This window comes from Cololabis saira, chromosome 9 (genome assembly GCF_033807715.1).
Source record: "Cololabis saira isolate AMF1-May2022 chromosome 9, fColSai1.1, whole genome shotgun sequence".
Classification (NCBI taxonomy): domain Eukaryota; kingdom Metazoa; phylum Chordata; class Actinopteri; order Beloniformes; family Belonidae; genus Cololabis; species Cololabis saira.
In genome coordinates, this window is record NC_084595.1 from 44,315,065 (window position 1) to 44,328,381 (window position 13,317).

Below are 13,317 nucleotides of genomic sequence, written 5' to 3' on the forward strand. Positions count from 1 at the left end.
GACTTTGCAAAATATTAATTGAAAGATTTTTCTGCAAGTTTGTTAATCTGTTGTAGCTTCCATGGTCTTAATCCCTGTGGATTACAATCTAACTACAACAAAAAGTTCTTACATGTAGTTTTACAAGTGTATTTGTAATGACAGGGAAGAACATGAAATAAGTTTATAGTGGGTGTGTGAATGATCAATGATCAGTATTATTGGCAGTAATAGAGGGCCCCAAAATCACATTTTGCTTAGGGCCCCATGGAGGCTTGGACCGGCCCTGGCTTGAAGTTACTGCTGCCAAAGGAGGTTTGGCCAGCTATTAACTTAAAGGGCTCCGTTATATTTTGCTTGACTTATCGGAGTGTTTAGTGATAATTAAGGTGTAATAATAAAGACAGGAGAAATACACTTGTTTGTGTGTAACAAGCTTGCGCACACTGTGTTTCTGTATTCATATGTGGAGATCAGATAACATTAATGACAAATTAATGCATTAAACTAAACTTATTTCAAAGTGGTTCACAGACGGTACTATATTAGGGTTGCCAACTCCCTGAAACATAAATCAGGGACCCCTCATCTGCAGGGCCGGCCATCCCGATTGCCTTCACCCTTCCTGGCATGGTGAATTTTTTTAGCCCCCTTTTTTGGGAGTGAAACGATTTTTTAACTAATTGACTCGAACCCGAATTGAGTTAGCATCAAGACTTTTGTTTGTGTACAATTTCAAACTTACTCTAACTCGTCTCTGCTGCTTCCTTTACTTTTATTCACTCTGGGCACTCCCTAGTTTACATAGCTGACTGCGCTCCTAAAGGGAGGGAAGGGGAGTGGTCGCAGTCAGTGGACAGGTATAGATTGTTGTTGTTCGTTAGTAACAAGAAGTTTCCTCTTCTCTGCAGACTTCTGCTTTATGCTGATGAACAGGAAACATCTTGTGCAGCACACAACATTCTTTATCAGTGTGTGTGTGTGTCACAGGCGTAAGCATAGTTGCATTGTCATGTATTCCTTCAATAGCGAGAATGATAATTTATCTACAATAATTCCAACATTAATCTCGACATTCCAACTTTTTTCTTGAAGTGCATAATGAAAAAAAATTCTTCCTCTAAAATATTTTTATGGCCCTAATACTCTTCCGTACAGAAGAGTATTAGGGCCATGCAGGAGAAAAAATATTTGACAGGGGAAGAATTTTTTTTATTGTGCACTTTGAGATAAAAGTCGAAATGTCGAGAAAAAAGTCGGAATGTCGAGATTAATGTTGAAATACAATTTTGAAAAAAAAGGCAAAACTTCGTGAACTTTTTTCTCGAAATTGTACTTCAACATTAATCTCGACATTTCGACTTTTTTCTCGACATTTCGACTTTATTCTTGGAATTGTATTTCAACATTGTGCACAATAAAAAAAAATGTACGAAGTGCATAATAAAAAAAATTATTCGAAGAAAAAAAAAATTCACGAAGTGCACAATAAAAAAAAATCTTCCCCTCTCAAATATTTTTCCTCCTGCATGGCCCTAATACTCTTCCATATACTTCAACATTAATCTCGACTTTTCAACTCTTTTCTCAACATTTCAACTCTTTTCTCAACATTTCGACTTTTTTCTCAACATTTTGACTTTTTTCTCAACATTTCGACTTTTTTCTCGACATTTCGACTTTTTTCTCAACATTTTGACTTTTTTCTCAACATTTTGACTTTTTTCTCAACATTTTGACTTTTTTCTCGAAGTGCATAATGAAAAAAAATCTTCCTCCTCTAAAATATTATTTTTATTTTTATCCTACCTGGCCCTAATATATGGAGGATTTTTTGTGCCAAAATTAAATAACTAAATACATAATTAATTAATTAAAATGGGAATGAAATATATCATTAATTAATTAATGTGTCATTAATTAATTAAAATTAGAATGAAATATGTCATTAATTAATTAAAATACAATTCATTTTAAGTAAAAATGTATATTTATTATTTCAGCATTTAATTAATTAATTACACATTTAATTAATGAATGATATATTTCATTCCAAATTTAATCAATTAATGATGTATTTATTTATTTAATTTTGGCACAAAAAATCCTCCATACTAATACTCTTCCGTAAGTTTTTGCAAACTTTGCAAACTGCTCCTGCGTCGCTGCGTCTCTCCTCCACCAGCCCATGTATTATTATTATTATTTAACCAGCCTCCAGTGCTGATGTGGCACCGCTGTTCCGCCTCTCCGTCTCCTCCTGCCGGTCGTGGCCGGTACTACAGCCTCGCTGGACGGCGCCATATTAGACTGTGCTGCAGACGGAGAGCAGGAAGTGAACTTTCCCCCGATGGCAGGGCTGCTGGCGCCGCTGTGTTCGCTTTGACAACCCTCCCTCCCGGTCCGGGGGAGACTCCTGCATGCCCGACGCGTCCTCGACTCAAGAGCCCGGGGCTGCGGAGCTGTCGCGGTTCCCGAGAGAACATGACTTCCCTACTGACCCAGCGCAGCTCGGGCCTGGTGCAGCGGCGGACCGAGGCGTCCCGCGGAGCCCAGGACCGAGAGCGCTCCGCCGGCCTGGACGAACGCGAGCCCCGCGGGGACGAGCGGGACAAAGACGACGACAATGGCGGCGACGCCGGCGACTCCAAGGAGCAGCGGCTCACCCTGATGGAGGAGGTGCTGCTGCTGGGGCTCAAGGACCGGGAGGTAAACACGGCACCGCCCGGGGATCTGGAACCGCCGCCCGGGTGTCGGTTCAGCCGGGCCACGGCGACGCGAACGGAGGAGAAAGGCTGGTTTATGGTTCTGCGTTACATCGACGCAGAGCCTGCTGGCGTAGGGTACGCGGCGACGCACATTTACCCCATAGTCTACGCCGTCGTTTTAACGCGGAACCATAAATCAGCCTTAATGGCGCTAACGGAGGCCAAATGCTGATTTACGGTTCCGCGTTACACCAACGCAGATCCTGCGGCGTAGGGTACGCGGCGACGCACACAGCCTACGGCGTCGACTTAACGCGGACCATAAATCAGCCTTAACAAGCGGCTTCAAGTGGACCCAAGCTGCTAATACAGGACTGGGTTGTTGTTGCTGCTGCTCTTTTTTCTTCTGGGCAAAAAGATTCTTCTAAACCAGGGGTCTGCAACCCAAAATGTTGAAAGAGCCATATTGGACCAAAAACACAAAAAGCAAAAAATTAAAAGTCTTGTATAAGCCTTAGAATGAAGGCAAACACATGCTGCATGTATCTACAGGACTGTCTCAGACAATTAGAATATTGTGATAATGTCCTTTATTTTCTGTAATGCAAAAATGTCATACATTCTGGATTCATTACAAATCGACTGAAATATTGCAAGCCTTTTATTATTTTAATATTGCTGATCATGGTTTACAGCTTAAGAAAAATCAAATATCTCAAAAAATTAGAATATTCTGGGAATCTTAATCTTAAACTATAAGCCATGATCAGCAATATTAAAATAATAAAAAGGCTTGCAATATTTCAGTTGATTTGTAATGAATCCAGAATGTATGACATTTTTGTTTTTTTAAATGCATTACAGAAAATAAAGAACTTTCTCACAATATTCTAATTTTCTGAGACAGTCCTGTATATGTGGCTGATGAAATCAGAATCAGCTTTATTTGGCCAAGTTTGAGCATGCCCGACAAGGAATGTGACTCTGGTTATACATATATACAATTTTTAAAAAGTGAAAGTTGCAGCAGAATGAGGTAGACATGATTATTATTGGAAGGTGCATTGTTACAGCGTATGATGTTAGTGACTACGTTTCCATGCAGTCAAAATTGGGGTTACGGTCAATATTCCGGTTACTGAAACATTGGGAATAATCTGTTTACATGCGTGAGCAAACATTGTTGTCCCTGTATACATACTGGATCAAACCAGCGACACACGGAGAACATGATGACGTCATTTCTGCTTCTCTTTCCTGTATCCAAATCCAAAACAACAACAATAACAGCAGCACGGAGGATAATCAACAGCCCAGTAGAAGTGGTTTTGTTTCTCAGCCTGTAATAATTCAGTGTAGGGCTGGGCGATATGGACCAAAAGTCATATCTCGATATTTTCTAGCTGAATGGCGATACTCGATATATATCGATATTTTTTCTGTGACATAATTGGGGTTTCCCCCAAAGCATTATAGCATAGCATCTCTGTTAGCATCTCTGTTAGCTTCTCTGTTAGCTTCATTTTTTCTGAGGCAAACCCTTAAAAAAACAGTCAGTTTTAATACAAAGTTGTGCCAAATGTCACACAGGTTCCTTTTATTAACAGTAAAAATAAACTGCCTGCATACATAGAATAAAAATGCTTCTTGAATAAAATAAGACAAATATCCCTTTCCTGCATAACAATTCAATTAAAATACAATGTAGACAGTAACAGGCAGACTTTTCCACTGAGGTTGACAGTTGTGCAAATAACAAAACATTTGTGCAAATCTCAAATAAAACATTCAAGTCAATTTGTCACAAAATAAGCTATATATCATTAAAAAAAAAAATTGAAATCGATATAAACGATATTGTCTCGTACCATATCGCGTTTGAAAAAATATCGATATATATTAAAATCTCGATATATCGCCCAGCCCTATTTAATGTTTGACAATACTTTCACGGCCCAATCTAAAGGTGTAGCTGATAAAAACTAAATAAAATGGCAAGATCGGCATTAAAAACTGTGGTATTTTCTCTATAATAATAATAATAATAAAATACCATTTTTGAAAAAATAAAATAATGGAAATGGTAAATTACCTTTTAATATGAATGTGTTTTTATGTTTGTTTTTCTCATTAACGTTATATAAGGCCAGGCTTTTATTTTATTTGTTATATATCAAGGAGACGATATTTAGTGCTTTTATTTTGAAGGCGTCTCACCGAGACCTTGTAAACATCCGGCCCTTCGGACTTTAACGGTAAAAGTTTAACGGCAGTAGAAAGTTTGTCTGAAAGACTAAACGAGTGTCAGGAATGCTGAAGTGGAGCCTAACTGACACAAAAAGCACCTGCTGATAAGGATTTGTTTTCTTTGCAAAGTTTATGCCGTATTTATGTCCAGCTTGAGTTTGGTTTCCATGGTTCCACAATATTTTGTGGTTAACGGTAGCCGACCGAGCAGCAGCTGTGTCGGTCTGTATTTAAGGTAAATGAAACTTATACGAATGTAGAAAGACTAACTCTATTTTATTCCTTTATAGCTCTTACGGTTTGTTTGCAGTGTATTTACATCCAAGGAATAAAAACATTGTGAACCATCAGTTTGAGAGTCAACCGTCATCAGTTGGGGCTACAGAAATAATTTTTTTCTGTGTGGCCTGGTACCGGGCCGCGGCCCGGGGGTTGGGGACCACTGCTGTAGAGTGTGTTCTCATGTTGTGTTTCCATCCCGCAGGGCTACACCTCGTTCTGGAACGACTGTATTTCCTCCGGCCTGCGCGGGTGCATGCTGATTGAGCTGGCTCTGCGAGGACGGCTGCAGCTGGAAGCGTGCGGCATGAGGAGGAAAGCTCTGCTGTCCAGGAAGGTAGTGCCTGTTTCTCTGCCTGAGCTGTCACCGCACAAACACTTTAGAAAAGACTTTGCTGCTCTGCTCCTACATTTTTTACATTTTAATTTTAGCACGGCTTATGTTTCATAGAGGTCTGAGGAGGTAGCAGAGTAAACCTCCCACTCCTGAAACACTTTCTAAATGTCTAAACAATAGAGGGTCTGCATTGATGTCACTTTCCCACTGGACCACAGCCCCCTTACTCACACTGAGTGGTAAAAATGGCTGTAACTAGTGGAGAAGACGGGATAACACGAAAAATAAGCTTAAGAGAGACAAATGGATTGCTGCAATTCACAGAAACAACTGGATTCCAGACACCGAAACGTGGATTTGTGGTTCCCATTTTGTATTAGGTAATGTTGGATTTTTGGGTAGCTAACGTTAAACGGTCAAATCATAAAGTTCGGTGTCCTCATCACTTTAATTTCTACAACAAATCCTGCCTTGAAGTCGGACCAAGCATCAAGACTTTTGTAAGCCTTCAAGCTTTGCTTCGTGTATTTCCCCGGCGTAGAAATTAAGTTCATATAAATATCAGGAAACTGGATTAGTGGCCAAATATAAATGTCCATGGACCACTGGTTCTTGGTAACTGTACCAAATATAAATGTCCATGGACCACTGGTTCTTGGTAAATGTACCAAATATTAATGTCCATGGACCACTGGTTCTTGGTAACTGTACCAAATATTAATGTCCATGGACCACTGGTTCTTGGGGTAACTGTTGGAATTATTGTAAATAAATAGCAAGTTATCACGCTCGCTATTAACAGAACATATGATAATTTGCTTACGCCTGTGACACACTGATAAAACAATGCTGTGTTAAGTGATTAAAAAGTGCTGCACAAGAAGTTTCTGCAGAGAAGAGGAAACTTCTTGTTACTAACGAACAAGAACAATCTCTACCTGTCTGACTGCGACCACTCCCCCTCCCCTCCCTTTAGGGGCACAGTCAGCTATGTAAACTAGGGAGTGCCCAGAGTGAATAAAAGCAAAGGAAGCAGCAGAGACGAGTTAGAGTAAGTTTGAGATTTTACACGTCTCGACTGCTCTCCCTGCGCAAGTTAAAGATGCTTAACTACGTCCGTGTCTCTTTTGTCTCCAGAAAGTCACTGTCAAGTCCAACTGCCTTTAATTTAAGCCCATAATCCACTGTTATCTCGTCTTCTCCACTAGTTGCAGCTGTTTTTGCTGATGTTTTACCACTCAGTGTGAGTAAGGGGGCTGGTCCAGTGGGAAAGTGACATCAATGCAGACCCTCTATTTTTGGAGGCATAGCATCATGAGCAAACTTAAAATGATAGTCCTTTTTTTGGCAGATGCTTACTTTAACTGCTCAACTAAAGTGAAAACTGTAAATGCAGTCTGTTTGTTCATTTGCTCGTGTAGGAATCAAAGTTGTTGTAAGCCACAGCTCCTGGTTGGTTAGTCTCCAGGCATGACTCCAGTAGCCGGCTGGGCTAGTCCAAGCCATTCGCTCACAGTGTTCCTCCAGCACCTTGAATGTTTGGGAGTGTTCATTAAAACTTTAAATGTTGTCATAGTTGCGTGTGGTCAGAAAGGCTTCCTTGGAATCAAATGAGCAGTCAAGATAGTTTTCCTTCAACTACAATCACCATCAAAACACACACTAGCTTTGCCTACGGTAACGGATACCTGTTCAACCATGCTGAAAATAATCAGAATCAATAGGGAAACAAATCACAAAATGTACTTCCCTCATTCAATCATTCATTTTTTATTTATTCCTATCATGGAAAAATGCAAACCGAAAAAACAAACAAGTAAAATAACAACAAAATCATCAACTAAAGCATATTCCATAACCAGAAAGGAGCAGGAAGAAGAAAATCTTATTATACCTGCCCCTCTCAAAACAAAATTGAACAATAATAACAGATGCACAATTACAATAACTCAGTTAACATCACAAAAAAAAGGAAAACAAAAAAATCAAAGATAGATTGTCTGTCTCCATATACGCATATATTATATATCGTAACTATTTCATTGATACATTGCTATTTTTTTCTCTTTAAATTTTTTTTAAAACTGAAATATGTTTATACAGCCCTTTAAATCATCATGTAATGAATTCCATAACTTAATTCCAACAACAGAAACACTCATCTTTTACATGGTTCAACCCAGTGATGTCACTAATGATGTCACCAGGGTATAAATAGGAAATGTTTGCACTTCTTCCTCCTTTTGAGACTGGAACCTGGTGGGTATGTTAAGTAACAGAATTAACTTATGATGAATGACAAAACCAAACAAATTTAAACCTAACAATACTTGTCTGTATTATTTTAAGTGAAATAATTGTGAACACAAACAAACCCGAGTACTATGTGCCTGCATGGTGTGAAACAACGGGAAACCTATGACCAAAACTAACAAGCATGGTTGAATTTGGATGGACTAATACAGTAGACTGAAATGGGGACAAATGGTTTACTCTCACCCACTTTGTCACGTGTGTTGTCGGCTTAAGCTCATTGTGTTCGTCTCTACGGTGCAGAAAACCTGTTAATTTAAGGTGTTCACTCAAGTGTGCTACCGTTGCAGCCAGACAGCAACAGCGTCTAACTTCACTCTGACTGAAATCCACAGGTGATTTGTAAGTCGGATGCTCCGACAGGGGACGTCCTCCTGGACGAGGCGCTGAAACACATCAAGGACACCCAGCCCCCGGAGAGCGTGCAGAGCTGGATCGAGCTGCTGAGCGGTGAGAGCCCCTGCTGCCGTCGCTTCTGAACCTATAACTCTGATTTCTGGAGGTCTGTTGACTTTTCCCCTGCTGCTGTCAGGGATCTTTAGGGCCAGTCCCAATCCCCCCTAGTCCTACTTTTCAGTCCTGACCCTAAATGTTGTGCGTTCCTGTGAGGGTAGTGGTGTCCCAATTCCTCTTTGCATGTAGGGCTAGTGGACATAACGAGGGCTAGTGTGTATGAATCTAGCCCTTCACAGTGAGGGATTTCAGATTCTGACTCGCCGACCGAGGGCTAGACAAATTTCCCAGAATGCTTTACGTCGTCATTTGCAGACTGAATCAAACAAAAAAACATGGCGGACATTTCTCATTTTTAGTGAATAAAATCAATATTTTGAGTTAGTTTCATTGGGATTGGCCGTTAGCTGGAGTGAGACCAGAGCTTGTTTACCTAGACTGCTCCAGGATGTCCACACACCTTGTGTCCACACAAGGCTCAGTTGACTTCTTTCAAACGGGAATAACTACCCACAGAATATCAAACATTTCCTGCCAATCCACTCTATGAATCTGCAGGGTTAAAGAACAAATGCATGAAACACATTTATGGAGCTAAAACAGTCTCATAATTCACAAATGCACACGTCAATCCACAAATGCACAGGACAAAATTCACAAATGCACAGACCTATTCACAAATGCACAGGACAAGAGACGTGACTCAATCCACAAATGCGTTTTTTTTTTTTAACACGGAAGGCTCTGCAACCAATCAGATTTCTTGCTTTGTTTCAGCCAATCTCAAAAGTCACACGCAAATCCAGCGCAGCTCACAGACAAAAAACGTTGGTAAATCAGGTTATATTTGTCTGTGCATCAAAGACACATTTGTGTATCTTGTCCTACGCACGTGTGAACCGGTCTGTGCATTTGTGAATTATGAGACTGTTCTAGCCCCATAGACATTGTTCTTTCATTTATAATGAATTGTTATTCTTTTTTGTGTGTGGCTGTAGTGGCCCTTTATTCAAGTTTAGACAGGAAGGGGGTAGAGAGAGAGAATGGGGATGACATGCAGTAAAGGTGCGCAGGCCGGGATTCAAACCTGCGACCGCTGCAGGACTGTAGCCTCAGTAGATGAGCTGCTGCTTAACCCACTGACTGATTTGAGCAGTTTCTAATCCAATCTTACCCTGGTCACTACTTGCAGCTCACTTAGCCTGGTTTCCCTCTGGAATAAGTTTCCATCTGCTAGCAGCTCAGCACACTCTCAGGGGCACACGTGTGTGAGAGATCTCATCTAGATTTATTTGGAAGCATCACAATAAGTGGAGATCAGATTGATCAGCCGGTGATCAGGACCGGCTGTTTTCATCCGTGACTCTTTACTTTAATATTTAATCAATTCCTACTTGAGCTCATAAAATACCTGTTTACCAGTTACTAATGTGCTTCAGTGCGTTGGGAATCTAATAGAGGATGAGTATTTGAGTTCATGATTGATAATAGCAAATTCAAACACCACCAATAATTAAAAGGAAACGAATCACCCAACCACCAGCAACACCTCACATGCTGCTGTCGCTGTCACGACCAGGGCTGGGGTTTGATTATAATGTCAAGAATCCATTCCAATTCTTAAGATTCTGAATCGATTATCCCGCTTTTATTCGATCCGATTCTATTCCAATATTGATTTGGGTCAGTGTTATTAAAACTGTGTTTTGAGCTGTTGCATGAATTATATGACAGTGCATCCATAAAGTATTCACAGTGCTTCATTTTTTCCACATTTTGCTATGTTACAGCCTTATTCTTAATTAGATTAAATTCATTTGTTTCCTCAAAATTCTACACATCACACCCCATAATGACAATGTGAAAGAAGTTGTTTTTTTTTTTTTAATTTTAGCAAATGTATTAAATAAAAACAAAGAAATTATATTTACATAAGTATTCAGAGCCTTTGCTCAATACTTTGGACTCCAAATAAGCTGTAGAAACATCTCAAGGCTGATCAGTGGAAACAGCATGTGCCTTAGCTCAATTTTAAGCTTTATGGCAAAGTCTGTGAATACTTATGTGCATGTGATTTCTTAGTTTTTTTATTTTTAATAAATTTGCAAAACTTTCAAAAAACTTTTTTCACATTGTCAATATGGGGTGTTGTGTGTAGAATTTTTGAGGAGAAAAATGAATTGAATCCGTTTTGGAATAAGGCTGTAACATAACAAAATGTGGTAAAAGTGAAGTGCTGTGAATACTTTCCGGATGCACTGACTGTACTAGTATTATATTGAGATTAAACAGCAAGTATTTGCAGCTAATGATGATGTAAGGACCAATCACCTCCCAGAATGCTGATAGAACTGCTTTAGGAAACATCGTGGGTTAGAATTATCAAACAGATCCAGGGAGGAAACAGAGACGGATGAAATCGGTTTTATTTTTTTTCCCATTTATGAGAATTTGGTTTTTAGCATTTTATGCAAATGTAACCACAAACAGTATATAAAGCAGAGAAATATCGACAATATATGCAATTATAACTGAAAACTTTAATATTTTCATAACTTTTTAAACATATATAAAGGCAAAAACATGGCACTAATTATGTTCGTGTCCAACAAAACATTTCTTATTTGGGCATAAACAAAAAAAAAAAATACCAAAAGTCATAATGTAATGATGAAAAAAAAATTAAATCGGTCTTTAGACATATAAATAGATTTTTAGGAATCAATATGAGAATCGATTTAGAATCTGAAAATGGATCTCTTCAACACAGGCCTAGTGGGGGGGAGGAGAGACTGGTGAGTGCTGACGCTAACTTCCCTAATGTTTGCTCCTGTGGTCACCAGGAGAGACGTGGAACCCCCTGAAGCTGCACTACCAGCTGAGGAACGTGCGTGAGCGTCTGGCCAAGAACCTGGTGGAGAAGGGGGTGCTGACCACGGAGAAGCAGAACTTCCTGCTGTTCGACATGACCACGCACCCGCTCACCAACAACAACATCAAGCAGCGGCTCATCAAGAAGGTGCAGGAGGCCGTGCTGGACAAGTGGGTCAACGACTCCCAGCGCATGGACAAGCGGCTGCTGGCGCTCATTTTCCTGGCCCACTCCTCGGACGTGCTGGAGAACGCCTTCGCCCCGCTGATGGACGACCAGTACGACCTGGCCATGAAGAGGGTGCGGCAGCTGCTGGAGCTGGAGCCCGAGGGCGAGAGCACCAAGGCCAACGCCAACGAGCTGCTGTGGGCCGTGGTGGCCGCCTTCACCAAGTGAGGCCGGCCGGGCGGGCCGGGGGGGCTCGGCTCCGGGACTCTGAGTACTCTGGGGTGGAAATCAGAGCGCTCCCTTCAGGGACCGGACCTCCTCCCAACCTGGACACTTCCATCATCCCTGGCCCTCTCTGCTCCTCCCACACAACCATTCCTCCCACCACGTCTCATTTCTGTGTTCATCCTGAAAGCCGAGCTCTGGGACTCTGAATGACATGATTGGTCACTCGATGAATGATTAATGTGGATTTTGTGTGGCTGCGTCAGGATAGCGTTGATGTTAATGAGACGAGCAGCAGAGGTGTGCCGGGCTGTGTTGGACTTCTCCCCCCAGGTGGAACTGAGCTGTGCAGGAAGTGTTGATGGTGTCCTTACAAGATCTAAATCTCCCAACATGAATGCTTAATGTTCTCACTTCTTCTTTCCTGTGTTTATTTCATCTTAACACTTCTGTCCCTGCGTGATCCGGTGCAGCGTCACGCTGCTCTGGTACCGGCTAAGGCCACGTTTACACATAGTTGCATGGGTATTTACAAAAACTGATATTTCCCCCTCTACCTTTTGAAAAATAATTTACACAAACCTGCATAAATACTGTTAAGGTGCTATGAGCAGCCAAACCTACAGGGGGCAGTGTAACGAGAAGATAAAGTTATGCTAGCCAATCAGAATCCTGGAAAAAAACATCAACAAATGACACGAGTAACTTCCAGTTACTTCCAAGATGAACGAGAGTCTTTGGTTTGAGTGACAGAGAAGTGGAGCAGAGCTGGTAGAGGAGCCAAAAATTGTACTCAAGTAAAAGTACTGTTACTTCAGAATAATATGACTCAAGTAGAAGTAAAAAGTAGTCATCCAAATAATTGAGTAAAAGTAAAAAAGTACTTGGTGAAAAAACTACTCAAGTACTGAGTAACTGTTGAGTAACGTCTGATTTATTTTTTTAACACAACCATTCAAACAGACAAAAGTACAAAATAATCATCTTCAGGCAAATGAAATCAATAAAATACATTAATAAAAAAATAGCTTAAATTAAAATGATAAAGTAAATTCAAGTACTTTAATACATAATAAAATAACAGAATACAAAAATAAATTAAGCACAAGTAGCACAAAATGTCAAGCCTTTGTACTTTTCTTTTTTAACCAGCAGAACTAGAACAAACATGAACTCATAGAAACTCTGTGTGTGTTTGAGTCTGTGTAAATGTGACAAAACATGCAAAAACAAACATTTTTCCCAAAGAATCACTCAGTGATGTCATGAGATTGACGCGTACGTGGATAAAAGGGATAAAAGAAAAGTAACAGCTCAACGTAGCCTAATGTAGCGGAGTAAGAGGAACAGTTTCTCCTTCACAAATCTACTCAAGTAAAAGTAAAAAGTATAGTGATTCAAAACTACTCCTAAAAGTACAACATTTCCCAAAACTTACTCAAGTAAATGTAACTGAGTAAATGTAACTCGTTACTACCCACCTCTGAAGTAGAGTTACTTTTAAGTGTGACGTGAGAATATAAATCAAGTAAAATACAAGAAAATATTGACGGTGGCCAAACAAATTGTAAACGCAGGTCGCACACATGACGCTGGTGACGTTTCTGTCACATAATGTGACGTTCTGAAGCCTGAATGTCCGTTTGCCTCTGTTTACAAGCAAATGTGTTTTTGCAAATCCCCACTTTGGCCGGAGTTTTCAGAAATCGTTTTTGGTGACTTTGAGTTTCGTTTTT

At 40.3% G+C, this 13,317-nt stretch overlaps 1 protein-coding gene across 1 annotated transcript; it reads left to right on the forward strand.

Moving 5' to 3' along the window:
- Nucleotides 1-2,256: 2,256 nt before the first annotated feature.
- golph3a (golgi phosphoprotein 3a) lies at nucleotides 2,257-11,994 on the forward strand. The gene is made up of 4 exons (XM_061729653.1): nucleotides 2,257-2,688; nucleotides 5,419-5,550; nucleotides 8,199-8,313; nucleotides 11,160-11,994. Exons 1-4 carry the CDS (start codon nucleotides 2,464-2,466, stop codon nucleotides 11,582-11,584), a joined length of 897 nt encoding a protein of 298 aa, XP_061585637.1. The 5' UTR covers nucleotides 2,257-2,463; the 3' UTR covers nucleotides 11,585-11,994.
- The last annotated feature ends 1,323 nt before the right edge of the window (nucleotides 11,995-13,317 follow it).

Coding starts and splice junctions, on each gene's coding strand:
- golph3a (XM_061729653.1), top strand. CDS start 2,464: ATGACTTCCCTACTGACCCAGCGCAGCTCGGGCCTGGTGCAGCGGCGG. Junction 5,551..8,198: donor AAGCTCTGCTGTCCAGGAAG/GTAGTGCCTGTT, acceptor TGAAATCCACAG/GTGATTTGTAAGTCGGATGC. Junction 8,314..11,159: donor CTGGATCGAGCTGCTGAGCG/GTGAGAGCCCCT, acceptor TGTGGTCACCAG/GAGAGACGTGGAACCCCCTG.